The 22,034-nt window shown below is 24.3% G+C and overlaps 2 protein-coding genes across 3 annotated transcripts in view; both read left to right on the forward strand.

The window, feature by feature from the left end:
- Positions 1–22,034, forward strand: part of LOC119671269 (zinc finger CCCH domain-containing protein 13-like) — a 379,289-nt gene that overhangs the window by 59,108 nt on the left and 298,147 nt on the right. The window lies entirely within an intron of this gene.
- Positions 9,703–22,034, forward strand: part of LOC119671271 (solute carrier family 41 member 2) — a 57,583-nt gene continuing 45,251 nt past the window's right edge. Inside the window, exon 1 of one of the 2 annotated variants that reach the window (XM_038081829.1) lies at positions 9,703–9,929. In XM_038081829.1, the coding sequence (XP_037937757.1) occupies positions 9,911–9,929 (19 nt within the window). In that variant the 5' untranslated portion in view covers positions 9,703–9,910. Of the gene's footprint in view, positions 9,930–21,265; positions 21,342–22,034 lie in introns of those variants that run through there. The other variant, XM_038081828.1, reaches the window with a different exon arrangement.

Here is a 22,034-nt window from a genome sequence, read left to right on the forward strand (position 1 = left end):
ATAAAGAAGTAATCCTTTAAATTGATAATAATTATTTACATTATCTAGTATAATTTTTGTTATTAATTAAATATAACTAATTATTATGTACAGAAATATTACACATGCGTATAACACAATATATAGTAATTGTTTAAAATCGAAGATTATCATATTAGTGTTGTACAAAGATATATCTCTAATTCTCGATTTTAAAATATCTAAAACAAACAAAATAGTATTGAAATTTAACAACGAAAAATAAAAATATAATTAATTAATTTAATTATTCTACAGCTGTTTATGATTTCGTTCTAATATAATATTCAGCAAGAGAATTTGTTAATAAAACTTTCAGAATTTCAAATTTAGCAGGACACGAGTTCGATACCTGGTACTTGCAGTCTCAAAAAATTATTTAAGAATAATTAAATATTTGGTATTTGGCAATATTCGAAACAGCTGTATGGTCAGCCAAAAATTCAGTTATTTAAAAAAATATAAAATGAATTTTTGTTGTTGTAGTTCGAAAAATTTCTTTACAGAGGTTTTTTTTTTGTTTTTGTTTCAAAAAACAGAACAAAAACTTAAAATACTAAAAGTATGCTACATATAATTGATATTTGTAATATAATTTATATTAATAATTTTAATCACAATTAAATGATAAATCTGTGCAGCCACACGAACACTTTAGAATTCAATACAGCTTTCTCAAAAGAACCATATATGTATTTATATACAGCGTTAAACGAAAGTAATCTGATCGGTACATTTTTTAACACATGTATTTAAATTACGTAGTAACGAAATTAGTAAACCATTATTACTGAATAGTTTATAACTAAACTATTATATTATATCTTTATCTAGTTCATTGAATATAATATATTTCATTTGTAAAAAATGAAAATCTAAGATAAATAAATTGATTAATAAAATAGTTTTTTAAATAATAATTCGTACATAAAATGGTGTCATATATTTATGATGCTTCAGTTTTATCTCACCCAAGCTCTGCGCAAGGGATTATTTTTATATCGGACATATAAACTGCAGCTTTATAAATGTCCGTAATTATTAAGTTAATATTAATATATATATAAATTAAATTTTGCACATATATAATATATTAATCTTTTATACACTTACAAATGATAACTAAAATTTTTATTAATAATATAAAAAGGCTATTATAAAGTTTATTTTATAAATGATACGGTTGTTCTTAGATTGATGGGTATGAATGTGATAACCATTTCCCAATCAGTTTTCTAAACTCTTTGAATTAACTGTGATTATTCTATTCTTCTAAAAACAATTTATTTTATATAATAACTATTATTTTAATATATTTATTCTTATTTTATGATATCTTAACAAATAATAAAAAAAATTATTTTTTAATGAGTATTTATGGTATGTTCCACACTTAATCGATTTTAATTTTTTCGACAAATGTTTGAGGTTTATTATTATAAAGTTAAAGCAGGAAATATTACTTAGAATAGTTACGAGTTTACTTTTTTATTAATACTGTTTTTAAAAAAGGCTTTTACAGATTCTCATTCGAAATTTATGGTAAACTGATTCAGCTGTAGTTTAACCACATAACGAAAAATGTTATTAGACCTAATACCATACCTCCACTGCTTACTTAGTACGTTACTTAAATAACTTTAAGATTTTGTTGTTTCCATTGACATAACTTACTTATTCCATGGCAAAGAACTTTTAAGTGTCAGAAAGTTCTTTGAAGGTTTGAAGAGGGCTTCTGTTTGTTTAGAAAAACTTCAAAAATAGTGTCTTCATAAATTATATATAAAAATAAAAATCATTTACATATACCTTTTAATAATAATATGATTTGCATAAACAATTATTATTAATACTGAATACCATATAATATTATAATAATTTATTATTTTTTTTGTGACCAAAAATATTACATAATAATTTTTTTTTATTGGTCATTTAAATAGAAATAAAAATATTATAATTTATTATTTAAATTTAAAAACAACTTATATTTTAATAAAATATTTTGTTTTTAAATATAAACAATAAATTATAGTTTTCTTCTTTCTATTTAAATAACCAATTAGCCCGCTAATAAATTATTTTATATAATATTATATATAAAACATTAGATACTACAAATTAATTATTTAAATATGACATAAATAAATTATTAATGACTAAGCTGATGCCTTCAATTTTTTTTTATATATATTAAAAATAAGGCAGAACTGCTGACAGCAATACAACCGCTTATATTCAATCACAGACAAACATCTGCTGCTCTCTTTGCTTTTTCTTGTTGCTCAGCTTTTGGTTGGATTTTTAGGTTGTTGAAAACTTGAAAGGACTTTTGAAATTCAGTTTTAAATTTCAAGTCAATGAAGTCTGGAGGAAACTTCTTGAAGTTCGCGTTAAAACAACCGCGACTTAAGTTGTCTGGCAAAGATGTGAGTTTTGTCTAGAAAATACAAATAAAATTAAATGTATTATTTAAATAAATTGTAATTAAATTTATTACATATCATTTCTGTATGTTTAATAGTTGTTTTAAGTGTTTTTACCAACAAAAAAGAAATAATTAAAATCAAAAGTCACACGTTTTAGTTTTGTGAAACAGTCAAAAATTATTTAAAGAATGAATATGATAAAATTTAATTAAATTATTAGAGAAAAAAATTATAAATAAAAAATGTGTTGGCAATTTTTATAACTAAAGTGCAAATAAAAATAAATATCTTATAATTAAGAATTAAGAATTTGATTATGAAATAATTTTCTTTGTGAAAAGCTGAACCTCCCTTAGTCGGTCTGTTTGCCGTGCTCAACCATTGCTTTGTCTAGCCTTACGTATGCGGCGGCACGGTTTTTCGTGGTAAAATCAATAATTTTTTGTTGTAAGTTTGAGCTCAATGAGAATGTAGGGATTTCTTGAGAGCTTATTTCTGCATGCATTGTCGTCACGAGTTCAAATTAGTTATTTGTATGAAAACAGGGATGCTTAAAGAGTATTGTTTACAATTGAGAGCTTTATTTTTATGCTCTTATGAAATTGTAAACAATTGATTCGAGAATTTCGTGACATTTCGCAATAAATTGACAACAAAATTATTATTTCACCAAAATAAAATGTGTTAAATTATTTATATTAAAATATTGTGAAATTAACACTTTATTAAAGTAATAATTAAAATTACAAATCAAAATTATTTATTGTACGATTATAGTATGTAAATTTATACGTTTCAGCTTTGAAAGTTAATGCTTTTCATTAAAATTACATTTATAGTAAATTATTCTTAAATCGTTTACTATTTATGTATAAAAATTAATTATAAAAGTAATTTACATATTAATCTACATATGTATGTATGCAACAATAACATGCCGTGTGAATGTAGTCACATATCAAAATGCGGTTATGTAGGAAATTAACATCTGCGAATTTAGGTCAAAACTTTGACATGAACCTTGAATAAGATTTTAACTAAAGAAATAAATTGTATCACATTGACGTAGAATGCCAAATGCATATAGTTTACTTTTGTGAAAGTAAAAGTTTAACCTATGTATGTAAAAAGTATTAAAAGAAAAAACAATTCATAATTGTTGCTTGGAATGAAAAGAACATGAGTACACTGTAAGGATATTACGGTTATATGATATCAAATTTCCTTACGAAATGTAATTAAAGTTGCACAATATTGTTGAATTCCCATTAAATATTGACCTTAAATCTCTTTACTGAAACCAAAAAAAGTTTTTTCTTATTTCTTTCTCAATTAGTTACTTTAAATATTTATTTTTGGTTTTAAAACACTTTTTTAATTCCATTATTTTATCGATGTTAGTAATAAGTGTGAGTATAAAAATTGTTACTTATTAAAAAAAAATATTCAAATTGTTAAATTTAAGACTTTTTTCAAGTTTTTATTAGTGTTGCCGAAAAAGCTACGCTTTCTTATAATAACAAAGAAGCTATTTTTTAAAATTTAGAGAGTTTTCGAATAGCAAAGAAAGAAAAGACAAACACCTGGCACTTGCAGTCCAAACAAATTATATGCGGACTATAAAATAATCAAGAAATTCAATTATTTCCTAATACCACTGATGATGAGTACTTGGCAATACTTGAAACAGCGTTGTGTTGTCAACCAAATTTCAATAAATTAACTAAATTTTGGTGTTAGTCCTTTTTTCTTTGCTATTTGATAAACCCTCTAAAATTTAGGATTTTTCTATAATGAAATTATTTAAAATAAAGTAATTTATTCTTAAAATTAAAAACCTCCCACATAAATTATATTATACAGTATACATATATGCTTAATACATTTACAGGGAAAATGTATGACGCAAATTACCAACTGACATCGACTCAAAAAAAAAAATATATGCTAAATTTTCCTGGAATATTTGTAATGCGGTTTTAAAATAATGGCATTTATTAACTGTAACACCCACTTATTTCCAAAGCTTGTAAATTCTGCATATTTTCAGATGTTGTTTCCAGGAATTCAACCGGTATTCGATTGTAGTTTCTATTATTTAAAAATATTACACCTTCTTTTATAATATTACTGTTTTAAATAAAATTAATTGTTTTCACTGAATTAGTAAGTAATTAAACATTTCATTATATTTATATTCTAAAGCTCTTCACTGCTGGTTTCGTTAACTCTAAAGATTATAATTAAGAGATTTCAATAAGAGACTGGCTATTTCCTGGAAAACTATTTCAAAAAAATTCTCCATGAATGAAAAATTTTTCATGAATTGGACATTGAAAAAATATTTCTATGTTAAGTTACTCCCAAGTAATAATTGTTTTTCAATAGAATCAAGCCGATTAATATTATATCTATCGTTAGTAAACCAAAAATTAAACACAATTACTAGCTAAGCCGTTTCTAACATAATGTGTGATCAGTTTAAAATTAAATTAAATCCAAAAAAAATTAAAGAGTATAATATAATAAATAATATAAAAGAGAGGGGAATACATTTAATTTAAATTTTTAATTTAATATATTTTACTATGGTCTTTAATAATATTTTTTTAGATATTATTGTCCAAGCAAAACTTGCAAAAAATAAAATAAATAAATAAATAGACTCTTTGCCATATGCCAAATAAAAATATTTATAATTATAATAATAATAGAAAATTTTACGGTAACCAGGTGAGGTTCCAGTCCCTTAAGTCAGAAATGAATTAAAAGCGTGTGTGTAAACATATATCTATACATTATAATCTATACATTATACATTATTAACATTATAACATGACTGAATAGTAAAGAAAAGTAAATTCGAAGCAATATTTTATCTGGCATCCCATCGCTCTTAGAACATTTCTTGCTACAGGCGTAATTAAACTGATATTCAGATATCAGTTAACATTCACAGTTCTTCTTGGAGTCTAGGGGTGTTATCTTCTATAGACTTTTACTATACCATCAGCTAGTTTTGACTTCATAGATTGACCATTTATAAGTTTTGTGAATGCATATTCTATAAGTCAATATATATTAATGCCCATTTGACGTTATCTCTTAAAATAATCTGTAGCAAATTTGAGAACCATCGCTTCTACTTGATATATATTTACACCACTTAGTATTCTGGGTATTTAATTCTATGTGTAGCTATTTCAAATCGAAACTTTGTGTAGAGCCGTCCATATATATGCTATTTTAGTATATATATCAGAAGATTATTTTTGCCACCTTTCTCATTTCGCTGTATCGTATCTAAATAAGCTTAAATTTTTTATTTAAGCATATATTAAATATATGCTTAAAAATATTAGATATTTTTGGGACTTTCTTCACATTACTAGAGTGTTTGGGGTATGGTTTCTATTGCATTTTATTTACTAATTTATGAAATTAATTTAAATAAATTTTGGTTAAAAGGAGTTTGGCAAACACTTCACAAAAATAACATATAGTATATAGTCTTTATTATTCAGACAGCTGTAAGTTACAGCTCATATGTGCGCCAATATAGATTGAAATTGAATAGGTTAACCGATTAAAAATTGTACCAGGTAGAAAACAGGTACTGATTTTACTTTTACTTTATTTGCAAAACGATTGTATTGATTTAAAAATTTGATTAGCATTTTGTGTAAATATATTAAAATTTAATCAATTTAAAAATTAATTAATTTTTAAACACTTTTATTAACAAGTAAATTGTAATTGTTATGGTATGAAAATTCCTTTATTCTATTTTAAGCTTATTTAACATTTTATACAAAAATAATATATTAATATTTACAGTGCTTAAAATTTGAATTTTTATTTAATTTATTCCATACACAAGTACTTATATTTCATTATAGTGTAAGTTAAGATTTATTTTATAATCGAAAATTCTTATATCAAACGGTTTTTGTATATAAAGCTAGTTTATTTTGAAGAATTCTATATTCTATTGAACAAATTAATCTTCCTTCTCTATATTTCTTTCTCCTTCTCTCTCTTTGACTTGATACTAAGCTGATTATTATAAAAAAAATATTGAATATTATTTGCAGGGTATTAAATTATTTTGTTGACTAAGTGTTTTTCGTAGCCATTTAATTTATTCTGCATTAAAAATTTAGTTTGTATTGAACATGTTGACTTTTTTCATGTTATAATAAAAATTTATGAGTACCCTGATCGCTACAATGGAAGCCCGCGAAGCACTCGGAACCAAGAGTACGACAACTTTCTACCATAAGCAATCAGTTTCATTCCGCCTTTGATATTAGACGTTTCATATTATTTGTTGCTATCTTATCTATCGAGAAGTATCGTTACGTTTGCTAATCGAAGTGTTTACCATTTTACAATTTGTCAGTTTTTATAAATTTATTAGTTATATCTTTTATTTGCATTTTACAATTATTTAAATGCACTTCAGCTAAACACACGTGTGACAATTAATTAAGTGTCTACATTTATTTAAAAAAAAAACAGTTTTATGGAAGCCGGTTTCGGACTCAAGTGCAAAATTTAACTTAAAGTAGGCACCTATTTTTTTACTATAAATAAGTGTTTATTAAGTGTTTTATCACAATACATATTTCTTTTAATAGATAAATTATTTAGCAGATCAGGTGTTTTGCAATTATGTACATTATTTGTTTTTTTAAGTGTGGTTGATAAATAAATCAAGTTTAGTGAGATGAAGATAACTATCTAAAACAAATTTTATTTGTTTCAATTTTAAATTTAAATTTTTATACAACAAAAAACAAAAAAAAATGTTTTGTGTTTTATAATTAATTTTATAATGCAAAGATGATACGAAAATATTATATACCTATGTCTTTATAGCATCTGATAATTGCAATAAGTTTAATATTGCCATATTGATTTAATACTAATGGATTCCTACCATTACCAATTAATATTAATTCTTAAAATAAATTTAAGTTCCGATTTGAAATTCCGATGAATAAAATGCTAGTTTAATAGTTATATCACATATCAGACAAATCATATAGATGTCCTCTGCTAAACAAGAAAACTAGTAAATTGTCTGTGGTTAAACCATAAATAAAATTAAGATAGATGAGACCGTGAAATAAGTAAGCGAGATCTGACAGAAGAAGTCAGCTTAAGTATTCTTTCCAATAATGTTCTTAAAGAGTGCCATTGATTTTAAATCTTAGCAGATTTAATAAATATCTTTAATGTTACATATTCATTTGTAACACATAATAATATTTACATAACTTTTTTTTTATAATAGAATTTTTGCCATCTATGCTCTGACCAGAAGCATCGCCAATACATATAACATTTTTGATTATAAAATATTTTTTTTTTAATTTTATTTTAACCGTGTATTTGTATTTAAATTGTAATATTTCTTCCCAGAATTGGGATAAAAATAATAATAATAATATCATAATATTATAATATAATAACAATTATAATAATAAAAATAGAAATAAAAATATTAATTTTATGTAATAAATTCAATGAACTCAGTTTCTTATTAATGAATGGTACAAACAAAAATTTCAAATCCTGAAATTTTATTAATCTTATTAAAAAATAATTTTCTGAATATTGTGTGACAAATATTGATTTTTATTAATAACTGTGACATGAACGCTTTTCCGTTTTGTTGTTTTAGTCTACGTTTTTTTCAATCAAATATTTATTTATTTGTGAGTTAACATTAAAATAAATTTTAAAGGTAACTAAAAGAAAGAAGGATTTGGACTATTAGGTTATTAGCCCTTTAATTAAGTGTATTTTGAACGACTCTTCAGATTTGTACTGTACATATAATACAGCAAATCTTTTGCAACCTAAGAATGATAGATAAAAAATTTATGCTCCTCTTTACTTTAAATTATTCCTATCAAAATGTATATATCTCCATCAATACACTATACATTTAACAATAACAACTTATTATAATTAAAAGCAGAAATACGCTTAAATTATTAAGTAGTCATATCCTCAAGATTAGCTATTATTTAAAAATTTTAGTTTATTAATTAATAAATAAAATGGCATATATAATATATGTCAGAAATATCATTTAAAAGCTTAAGTTGTCATAGCTTTAAGATCAAGTTTTAATTGAAAATTATAATTCACTTATTAATAAATAAATATGTTTATTCAACTAATCAATTAAACAATAGTAAACATTAGCTGATATTCACTTTTAAATTTCATTGTTAGACCTATAGAATTTCTTTTAAAAATAAACTCGAAGTTTTTACTTTAACATATTATAACCACTTGATTTTAAGTCATTAAATATTTCTAATTTTCAAATATTTTTTAAAATTATACTATTTTCGTTTAGTGAATTTTTATATCCATAGCTAAATACATATTCATTTGGTGCAATTAAGAATTACAATTGGAAAATGTTTTTATATAATATGTATATATGTATAAAATATGTATAAAACAAATATTATACAAAGCTTTTTTAAAAATTAATAAATCATTTTTTCGAATTATACTAATTTAGATAATAGCTAATATTCTATTGAAAGACTGCTTTACTAAAATAGAAACTCATATAAATTTTTATTAATTTTTGCTTTAATAATACTATTTAATTTAAATATATAAATTATTTCCCATTCTCATGCACTCTCATATAAATAAATTTAAATTATCGGTAACACTCAAACTGTTTCAACGTTATTTCATTTCTTTACTGCACATCTACTTACGTTTGAAAAGTTTGGCAGCACTTTTTCCTTTATACCAACAATTTTTGGTTTGTGTGGTATAAAGAAATTGCACGTTAGTTTAGTATTGAAATGATTTAGTATATATCAATGCACTAGGAAAGTGTTTTTTAACATATATTGAAAATTAAGTGTTATTATAATTTTATCTATTAATAACATTAACATAAATAATATTTTAAAAGTTTCATAAAAATAAAAGCATATTTTTCTGCTAAATAATTTTGGAATTTTGATTCAGTAAAATTAAGCTGGTCTCCACGAAATTGGAGATGAAAACAAAACAAAAAATTCAGTGCGTTGCTCCAAAAACAAATGAGAAGCATAAAGTAAAACGGGAGTTGTGGCAATTTTTATAAACATTTGTGGTGCTAATTTGTTTATCGTTCGTATATGATTTAACTATGTTTGTATATAAAATTAAATAAATGTAATAAAAAAAATAAAGTGCTTATATAAAGTGCATTGAATTACAATTTACATATAAAAACATATGTAATAAAATTTCTAAAGATAATATAAATTTGATTATTTCGTTTGCCAAAAATTCGATTCATTCGCCGCTTTTTTACTTTTCTGCTCTGTTTTTGCTGTTGTTTTTTCAAAACAACAAAAACAAAGATTTTGAACTAAGAAGAAATTTGATTTTTTTTTGTGCCCGGCTAAACGTACCCCAGATTTGATATCGAGATGCGGCGGAGACCGATACGTAAGCTAATTTCAAAATTCATTTCATTAAATATTTATTATGTTTAGTAAATTTATTTGTTTGTTATAATTTATTTTTATTTGTTATCGCAATACATCAGAAATGTTTAATATGTTGCATGTTTATGTGTTAAGTATGTTTTAATCTACTATATAATGCATTTTTATATTATATATTTAGTAATTTTTTAATAACTAATTGATAACGTTTTTAAAAGGTATAGGGTAAATGTAATTACATATTTTAAAGATTAACTTTGTAAATATTTTAATTCCACTTTATGAACTTATTTGCTATATGTAACTATAATATACTTAAGGCCAATTTGACAATGCACACTTAAGTGTAGATTTGACAATGAAGTTATTATTAAGTTAAATTTAAGAATCATTTTATTATCTGTTCTATACACCTAACGTTCTACCTACACTAGCAAGATTTTTGGTAAAATTTTTGCACTCCTCACACTTTTCCATTAACTAATATAAATTTTTGTTTATAGCAAAATTCGAAAATATTACCTATAAGCATTTTAAAATAATCTTGTCAGAGTTTAGCCAGTGTAAACGGTGAGCAAAGATTACTTAATTAAAATGTGCATTGTAAAACTGATTTAATACTTTTTGTTATTAACAATAGTTTTTAAAATTTGTTTTAAATGAGATATATTTTACTACACAATTCACAAATATAACAGATCACCGAAAATTTTGCATACATAAATATGAATTAAAATGAATATGAAATAAAGTCAAAAGTTAATTAAATTATTTTTAAAATAATTAAATCAATTTATAAACAAAAAGTAATTTTATTATTTTTAATATAATTAAATCAATTAATAAAAATATTAACAATAGTTTCTGCGGTTTCAGTAGTTTCAAATGATATCCTTAATATCAACTTTTTACAAATTAAATAATGTATTAAATTACACATTTTTAATGTTTTAATAATTTAGTAAATATTGTCGAAAAATTTTCCATTTCAAACCCAAAAAATAATTTTTAATTTATAAGAAAACATATTTTTAATTAATAAAACGTGTATATCGTATTGATATTTTTACAATAAATCCAATCCTATTGTTTATAGAAATACCAACGTTCGTTGACATAAAAAATAAAAAAATTATTATATTATAAATTAAAAAGTGTTAAATTTCAGTATTTTTATGTCAGTAAATTAAATATATATTAAATACATAAATATGTACATAAAATCAAAATCAGATTGAGATGTAAATAATAAACAGTACTTAAACTTTTTACAGAAAAGAATATAAATTTAAACAAAATAAATCAAATATTAGACTGAAATATTTCCCAACAAATTTTTTATTCTTTATCTTTTTTTTGTCAAGTCATAAATTTGTTTTTTTTTTAATTGTAATTTATTATTTTGCTAGACAAGATATGTTAATGGGTGACACATGTTGTTAAACTCATTTTACCTATAAAATTCTACATAAGAGTTTATCAATTAACAGAAAGACAAATTGTATTAATTTTTTCTTAATTGCTTAATTTTATATATTAATTATTTTATTATTTAAGTGGAATATTTTATATTTTCTTTTTCTTCTTCATTATTGATACTAAGAATTTTAATATATCATATTTTTTTTTTGTCGTCATTATTAAAAATATAATTATTTTACATACTTCTTCTTCATCTTAATTATATATATACATCTTAATCTAACTATGATATTGAAATGTCTTAAAGTTATCGCACTCAAAAGATTTTCAATCATATTATAAGTTGACCTGATAATTTATTAAAACTTATATCATGTCAATAATAATGATAGAATATGAATAGAATGAAAAGTAAATTTAAATATGTTATGTAGTTGGGGATAGTTAAAAGGAATATTAATACTTCTCGATCCATATAATTTACTCTATTAACGTAGATGGATATAATAGCGATCTCTCTTCAACTGTTACAGAGTGAGATAATGAGGAATAAATAATTAATTATTTTTAACTATAAGATATAATAATATAATTATAAGCTGTTATCAACTTTGACATATAAAATGATTACTTATATTTTTGTCTAAACCAATTTGTTGTCAAGTTTTGGCCCGATGCAAGACTCCTATACAGGCGCTTCTGCTGCCGTTTCCAGTCCCGTACCTCAACTTTATCACGTACACTAATTTAATTCTTTATTTGTTAAATTTTAATAAATTTGCCAAGCTCCCACTCGTAATTCGAATTGGAACTTTGCCATTATCCTGGTTATAATTTCTTAAATTTATAATTATAATTTAATATTCATATTTCAACTTTAAAACCTGGTCCACATTTAAAAAAAAATCTGTTAAAATTTAAAAAGCATAATTCCATGTTAAAGGAATAGTCTGCTAATCCCTTTCGATTCCCTATTCAATCTATTCTTTTTTGAACTATAATAGTGTTATATATTTTGTTTCTCTCTTTCACTATGTTTTTCACAATATTAATTTGTTTATTCATGTTGTAAACACTTAATATACACGTTATAAAAATGTTCTATTTGGTATTGTAATTTTTGTTTACTATTTAAAAATGTATATACACATATTTAAAAATCTTTATTTATTTTATTTATATTAATTTGATTTTTGTATATTCACAAGTGTTCTCATGAATTACCTAAGTCGGTTAATATCTCTTTATGACTTACTTATCAAAAGTTGTTGCAATTGTCATACTTAATAAAAGTATCTGAAATGTTTAAACAAACATTTTGAAGAAGATATAAATTTTTCATTAGAAGTGAAAAAAGTACGAATGACATATAATATTTAATCTCTTTAAGCTTTCTATAATATTATCATTTTGTTCAACACGCTTATTAATTTATTCTAGAATAAACATGTACATATATTATATATATTGTATTTATATTATACGAATATTAAACTTGTCATAGCTTTTGTTGTTCTTGAAAATAATTTTATTTTATGATGAGGTAAATTAAATATTAATTATTTTGAAATTACTTAAATAAAATTTATAATCGTTTGTATAGGAAACATCGTAAAAAATTAGGTTTCCTTATGATATATCTTATTCTCAAATTTATAAATTCAAATTAATTACCACACATCTATAGTAGAATTTAGTGTATAAGGCGAACTTCACAAAAATGCAACTTCTAAGCAACTTCACAAATATGCAATTTGCCTGGTAAATTCAAAGCTATGTTTTCTTGCTCATAGAACCGTATTCACATTTAGTCGTTTGATTGGTTGGTTAGTTGCAGTGGTAGGCCATCGGATAACTTTCATATACCTTAATTACCGATTTTTCACCGTTTTGCTACCATATCCCTCGCAAGAACCCCTAGTATAAAAGAGTGGAGACTAAATCTACCCCGTCGAATTTAAATAATTTAAAAGGTCTCTCATATTTACCGATAAACAGTCAGATAGACTGTCAAAAAAGTATCTTCCTGAAAATCTATTTCTTCTGGACGCCAAAGCTGGGCATTCATAGAGAAAATGTATTGTGGTTTCTTTTTCCTGTGGGTTTCAACAACTTCTGCAGTGAGGATTATAAGGAATACGCAGATTCTCTGCGTGGATTCGCATACACCAATGACTAAAAATAAAAACTGCAGTAAGCCTTGCAGTGTTCACGTGATCTGTTTTGATGAGTTCCGAGGATCTAATTTTATTATAAGTGGGCATGTTAACTGAAAGTTGCACATGACTTAAGTGTTTTTCATCTGTTATTGGCAAGTTAAAGAAAGTAGAGATAAGTACTTATTTTAATGGTATCTAGGGTAATTTATACCGGTATACCGGTAAAACTGTCAGCTATCTTGTTCCCTTTGATGTTCCTTGATTGATTCCAACAAATTATAAAGTTACGCGATTATGGACCTTTCTGGGTCTAGTGTATGGAAACTAAAATTCATTCAATACTTTTTTTTTTACTACCTTTAATTATTTTATGTGTTGAATACTTATTTGCTATAAGCTTGAACTTGACATTTCAAGTTGAAGTATATAAGATACTAATGGCAATTAATGTTTTTAGAGATGTTTCATTGGTATAGGTATCTTTCCAATTTGCATTGTCCAATGAGAAACCACTATACTAACGTTTAATATTAAAGCGCAGTAAAGCTATTAAATTTTATAAATTCTCCGAAATATATTGTCGGCGACAAATCTATTATTGAATATTGAGCTACAGTTGAGGTTTCACGAGAAAAAAAATGAAGTTCAATTCGAAGGTGATGTTTTTTTTACTTATAAGTAAACTTAAAAATTTATATGAATATGTGAATAGGATTAGTATTTTAAAGTACTGTGGAGTTGGAAGATTATAAACAGTGGCGAAGTGCCATGCTTTTGTCTAATGAAATGTTTATTTTTGCAAATAAAATAAAAAATCAGCACTCATAAAACTGTCTGCAGACGAAGACAGTAGTACTTTTATATAAAAAAAAACAATTTTTGGAAAAATGAACAGCTTCTCATTAATAAAGGTTTTTTTTAATTGCATTTATGCTGAAATAAAGATGTTGCTTTTTATGCATTGGAATTATCTATTTATTATACATATCTGTCTAGAGATATAATTAATCTTTTGTATGAAGCATATAAACAGTTTTTAATCTTAGTAATTTTTTAAGTTTTTATGTTTTCTAAAATTTTATTGATATTGCCTTGATTTCAAGAAGTTTCGAAGTGTTGCGAAAAGACGCACGAGCCAATATACCTACAAATGGTCGCTCTTTTAATTTTATTTATTTTTTTTATTCTTTTGTAGAATACTTCAAGTCGGTTAATGATTTTGGATTCAGTGAGGCTTAACTTTACTTAATTTTTACATAATAAAGGGGTTCGCCTTCTTTAGTTATAACGACTATAGACATTATTTTTATCGTATCAAAAGCTATTGATAATAACTTGAAGTATTTTTACTGCTGTACAAGTATAATTAATTATTAATGCTTTAAGTATGCAAAAGTTATCTAATAGTTTATATATATACTGTTTTTGAATGTGCTTAACATTGTATTGTTTGTAAGACAAAAAAATTAAATAGAGTACCTATAGAAAATATTGCTAGATTAGGTTATGATAAAGTTAATGGGAAATCTTAGAAATTTTAAAACTATTTTGAACTTTTAATGAAGCTCTAAAATGCTATTTTCAAAGTGGATTTACAGCTGGCTAAGATTCTGTAAAAAATAAGTTGCTAGGATGTTTCACCTAGGTTATACAAGCATTGCATAATAACAAAGCACATGTGAAGTACCTCTCCCATCTGTGGCAAGAACAGCTGAAAAGTGTTTTTGGTTTCTAACCAGGATATCTTAACTGACAGTCACTCTTCAGTAGTCCCACTATAATTACAATATCCCTATGTGGCATCTTAATGAGGTCTTAATGAGATATTTTCCTATTTAAAGTAGATCAATTTGCGTACAAATGCAAATGATCTTTCCCATCTTGTATTTAACTGTATTACATGAAAAGATTCTAATGTTTGTTTTTATTTATATGATCTACCAATATACTTATATTATTCAAATGTTCCGAATGTTTTGTTAAAGTATCCCGTCTTGATAGCATATCTGCTTTGTAATTGGCTATAATATCTTTGTGTCCGAGAACCCAGAGACTTGAAACGGTAAAGTGCGTTGTCAGCTCGCTGAAAATTAGCGTAGAATAGAATATTGGGATAGAATATTACTGACAGACATTTAAGGCTTAGTGTCATTTTTCTTACTTGATAGGGTGCAAAATACTGTTGATTTTTGTATATAATCGAATGTGCATGTGAGTAGTTCTAGAGCATAATTTAACACTGATTATGATCAGTATTATTACTAATGTGTTTAAATTCCAATACTGTTTTATTTTTATTGCCAAAATTAAGTATTTGTGTTTTTTTTTGTTTAAAGTTCGACTCATCTTTCTATCAATTAATATCCTCGTATAGTTCTTATAAATAACATTTACACAGTAATGGATTTAGAAGTCTGTACTGTATATATGTTAAGGTGACTTGGGTATTTAATTTTCAAGTAATTTTAAGTTAAAATTTATGAAACAATAAATAGTGAATCTCTTCAACATATCATTGTATATACCTATTTCTAATCATTACAGTGTTTTCTAATATTTTCTGCTATGATCTATATCTACGCACTTGTCGTTTTCCATTCTGTCCACTTTTAAGATTAATTTTTTATACTTTTTCATGGATATAATAAATGGTTATGCACATATTATTTAATATAGCTAAAAGAAATATTTATTTAAGAGTTATTAATAATTCTGTAAAGAACTTACCAACTGCATCTACTAACAATAGCGCGTATCGAATTATTTTTGTCTGTTATATCAAAAATTATTTATCTTAAAAGAGACACGTGTAAATATTATTTTTTAGTATTCAATAAATTCTGTACGAATCTATATTTCGAAACCTCTCTAATATATTCCATATAAAATATGTGTTATAATCGATATTGATATTTTTAAAACTTTTTAATATTGTGAAATAATATATATGTTATATATCAGAGACTAACCTATTGCCAAAATTAGTGAAAAAGAAAATACAATTAAATACATACATACATGTATAAAAACAATAGGTATTAACCACAGAAAGGTTTTGATCACTTTAAAACTGTCACGTGATCTGTGATAGACGTTTGAAAGTAAAATAATAACTGATAAGAATATTTGAAGTACATGAGTGAGCAAAGAAACTAATTTGTAAATTAATTATAAAAATAAAAATAACAAAAATCACATTTTTTAAATATGTTAAATGGTAGGTCTTATTTTTAATTAAATTTTAAATCAATACTTAAATTAATTTTGAAATTAATTATTAAATTGAATTAAAATTATATTTAAGCTGTAATTATTAATTGCAAAAAGATATAATATATAAATATTATATTAACTTAAAATTATAAAATAAAAATTTTAAATACATACGATGTGAAAAGAAATTAATTATAACATACTTAAAGTTCATTTTCAAAGACGTTATATTAAGTTTTCCAAAATATATATACGTTTCACTTTTACTGTGTTTTTATTTTTATGTTTATATATAAATCTTATCGGAAAGTTTTTTCGTTTTCAATTTTATTTAAAGCGTCTCTTTTACGTCATTCGCATATAAGTAGTTGCTGTTAATGAACTAATATAATATAATAATCTATAACAACAATAAAAAAAATATATATCTGATTGGACAAAAAGATAATATACATGGACTAGCGAAGGAAATATTAATATAAAACCAAAAGTATAAGAAAAGCTGTTTTTAAGAATGTAAAAAGATGCTCATTCAAATTAATTTGTTACTGCGGCACAGGACTGCCTGAAGTTATGGTAGATATGCCCATAACTTTACTTTTGGTCTATCATCATTTAGGTGCATTTTCACGCTGGCAATCCTTTCATTACTATATGGTGATACGAACAACCTAAAGCTATCCTGTTCCAAAATATTTATGTAATTTATCCAGGAAGTTTCTGGTATCACAACGGACTATTATTTGTGTTTAAGTGAGCTTTAGTGCACAAGGATGCTACTCCAACCTACACTTATGGCGTTTTAGATTGGTAAATCTGGATTCAAACTAGATTTACTCTAAATATATCAAATCTTGTTGGCCAAACATATTTCGAACATATTTAGAGTTATTTTTTAAATTTTTGTAAGTTGTGTTAGTAGATGTTTATATTTTTCATAAATACATACATCGAATCAAATCACGCTTTATTTGTCGGCATATAAAACAACTGTTAATATCAGGGGTAATCTTGCTACTCAGACAAAGTATCTGGATTATTATAAATTAATCTTGTGTTTTATAGAGATGTACCAATCAATAATGAAAATTGCACTTAAAGAGAATCTCGAATAAAAAAGTTACCCTAGATGTACCAATCCAAAGACCATAACATAAGTCAAGAACTATTCTAGCAAGTTTTTAATACATTTTATTTCTTGTTTACTTACACCTACAAATTTTTCGAACTTAACAAAAAGGTTTTTCATTGCAACGGTTTCGTATTTTTATAGTAAGTTAAACAATTTGTTTATGTAAGAAAAACAAAGAGTAATCGCTGGGTGTCAAATGACACATTTTATTGTTAAAATCTTTTAATTACAATTATTTTTCTATAAATAATAAAAAAATTTAAATAGAAAAACAATGAAAACACACTGTTGATTGGCTTGGACTTTTGCTAGTAAAGCGCATCAAATAGCAGTGCATATAACTAGTATTATCAAAGTTAGGAATTCAATCCAACTCATTCTGCTGATACTGTAGAGAAGAGAGAGAAACTGCATACCATGTGCTTGGGGAGTTCACGGCACTGTTGTACAAGCGGAAGAAACACCTAGGAGGGTCTAGGTGTGAATCATAAGGATTCAAGACTAGGAAAGATAGGCGCTATACTGTCTTTCATAAAAGAAATCCGACGTGGAGAAACACTCTAATCCGACTAAGAGGTACAATAGATCTTTTAAGTCGCAATGCACGATAAGTTCAACCAGTATAAAATTTTCGATTGAAGACTTAGAAACAGACTTATGAACTTTAGCAGAAATATACAAATGCCAGTCTAAAGACTGCATACGTCTTTAGAAATATATTACCTCATAAATTATAATAATATGTGCTTTTACAAATCAAAAGTTAATATGTCTGTTTCCAGTGAGCATAGCGTGCCAGAAACGGTCATTATATTTCAAACTAAATTATCGCAGCTAGTTTTGCTCTCTTATTAGATGCAATTTTTTTTGCTAACCAACTGCGTCTATTAAATTTCTAACAAACAGCTGATTTGAATCACACATACTAAATAGATGTGAATATATGTGAATATTTATATATGCATGTAAGTACGTATACCATATATACTACTCATGTGAAACTCATGTGAGAACAAAGTCATTTAAGTTCACAGTCATGGCGTTTGTGTAATTACTACCGCTTGATTAAGTATGTATGCCGGCAATTGCTTGGAAAATGCATAAAAAATTGTACACATGTTTTGATTTCAGCATAGACAAGAGTAGAATTTTTTTAATTTTAGCTTAAAACGTGTATATAGTTAGTTACACTTACACTTAATGTAATGATTGATATGAAGTGTTTGTATAATTAAACCTACAAAAGTTTTACTGATTTATCAGAAGAGCAATCTTATTGAAAATATGTAGACATAATATTTAGACAAATGTGAACTACTAAATAATTTTACTTGATATATTAGAATTTATACCAATTATTTACTTGTATTCCATATAATTATTTGGAATACTTTTACATATATTTTAAATTTTACGTAATAAAAATTCAGGAAATAAGAATTTAATAAATTATAATAAGAAACATTCACGGGAGTTTTTTGGTTACTCATAAGCTTCAGTAAAGGTAATTGAAATTCTGGGTATAATCTGTTCACAATCAAATCGTGTGCATCGAAAAATTTAAGAAAATTTATGTGCTTGAATTGCTTTAATTTTTTATAAATATTTAAATATATTTAATTCGAAACAACCAAAAATTCTGCATTTGAATATGTTACTTACTTTTCATAAAGGGGTAATCGATACTATTTGATGCGGTTACTTATAGTTGTATATGTTAGATATATAATTACTTTTATTTAAAGCCAAAAAATAAAAGAAAAATAAATTCGAAACTTGTATGCACATGTAAGTTCCGTATTAACTACAACAACAAAATGTTCAAAAAGTAAAATTACTGTGCTACATATTTATTGTTATTATATTTTACATAAACAAATAATTATTAAAATATATCTTCCAATTTTTTTAAATATTTTTGATTTTTAGAATAGGTAACTGTGTAGGTGTCTTATGATCATCGGTTTTTCTATTTAGAAACCGATAGACATAATTGTCTAAATTAACTTATTTTAGCACATGCTTTAAGTAGAACTTCTTATCAAATTATTAACCCTCAGTAAATCATTTTATTGACATTAGAAATTGTAATAATTGTAATAACGTTAAAATCATGTTGGTAACATATCAGATGTCATTCAGCTAATAGTAACCTAATATAGTCATTTTTATCTGACGGTCTATAAAAATGTTTTAACTATATTTTAAGTGTATAGTATATTAGTGTATACATGAAAACACATCATAGTTTAAATTTTTCTATTGATAAAGGTACTATATCATGTTTTATCAAACGCTAATTTTTTTTTAGTGCTAAATGCACCTTTAACACTCTTTCTCTGCAAATGTTTATAATAATTAATAATAATTTTAATAATTAACATGTTTCTGTACTGTATATTCCAATAACACTAGCCAGCAAGATTTTTAATCTGAGAAACTTACGACGGTTTTTAATATGTTTGGGGCTACTGATCTGAAATCCATTACTAGGTTTAAGCTACTTAACTCTTAATATAAATTTATTATAATATAATGTTTTTTACAAAAAGTCTAAACAAAGCGTTGCTTTTCTAATTGTTTTGCAATTAGATATATTTTGAAAAAAAAAGAACTAACCTATCAATTTGACTTTTTATATTATTTTTATAGGTTCACTTCCTTTTTTGCTAAAATAAGCTTGGGTTACTACTACCTCTCCAATCTAACCTTACTTAACCTAATGGCTACACTGGCAAGTTTTTAGTAAATTTATCGAACTTATCATTCTGCTGATTTTAGCTAGGTATAACCTAATTCGCTTTTAAAATAAATTTATAACAATTAAAAATCTTTTTAAAAAAAATCAAACGAAGTTTTACTTTTATAATTTTTTTAAAATTTTAAATACTATGTAAAAAAATGAAGTAACCCATCAATTTGACTTTTTTACTAAGCTATTATTTTTGCTAATTATTTTTATAGATTAACTTCTCTTTTTGCTTATGAATAATATACAAAAATATGTAAAATAAAATAGAGAATATTGCGAATAAGACTTACATTTTTTTAGAGAAAAGTGATTGTAGAAGAAACATTTGATTTTCAGTAGAAAGTGAACTGAACTCAAGTGCTTTGATCAACAAAATTTTAAATTGTTAAAATGTTAAATATTGCAAAAATATTGTATATATTCTTCAAACACATTTGTATTTTTTAAAAAGAAATGTAAACGAAATGTTTTCAAATATTCAATATGAAGTTTTAATAAAGAAATTATTTTTGTCTCCATTAAAATCGTTTAAACAATTTTTTGTGGTTAAGATTTATCTTAAAATAACGCACCTAAAGCTTGCTTTAACCTATAGATTTTTTATATAGCATATTGTTTAATGTTTTTGTATATTTTTATTTAAACTTTTGAAAATAATTTATAACAAAATGAATTCATTGTGTTTCAAAAACTGCTCAATTGGATATTCCCCTTTGCCACAAAACGATGAAGAAGGTAAACGTTTTTTTTTTTCATAATATTTAAAAATTTAATAAAAATTATATTGATAAATGATTATTTATACAATAAATTGTAAAATAATTTTTAAAAATATAAAAGGTAAAGCGATTTGAAAAATTAATAACTTATTTAATGATTTACTAATTCAATAGTCATTAAAATATATTATCATATATAAAATAGAACTGTCTATTACAATAAATTTCAGTTTTATGAACATAAAATTTTAGTAGTAATTTTTATATAAATATATATAAAATATTAACTTTAATCAAGTGTAAATCAAGCGAGTTAAGGCTTTCTTCTTTTTTAAAGATAATTGTATCAAGTAGCTTTATCACATAGCTTTGATTTTAATATATTGTCGGCTCAAAGTCCACCTTTCCAAATTTTACAAGAAAATCGAAAAATTGGATCATTTTTTGCTCCGTAATATTTCATAAAATCTCAAATGTGGTTATTGTGGTTTTAGTTCCCTCTTTAAACGATAGATTCATAATTTGCTAATTATATATAAGCTACTTTATGAACACATTTTCATTCACTTCACTGCATTTGTAAATTCAACTTTTGTATGTATTGTAAACATCTCACATCCAAAGATATATGTATGCGATATATCTGTTACAATAAAAAACATACCGATATGAATAATCTAATTAAAATCTGTTTTGGAGTTCTGTAGAA

Source organism: Teleopsis dalmanni, chromosome 1 (assembly GCF_002237135.1).
Source record: "Teleopsis dalmanni isolate 2A chromosome 1, ASM223713v2, whole genome shotgun sequence".
Lineage (NCBI taxonomy): Eukaryota > Metazoa > Arthropoda > Insecta > Diptera > Diopsidae > Teleopsis > Teleopsis dalmanni.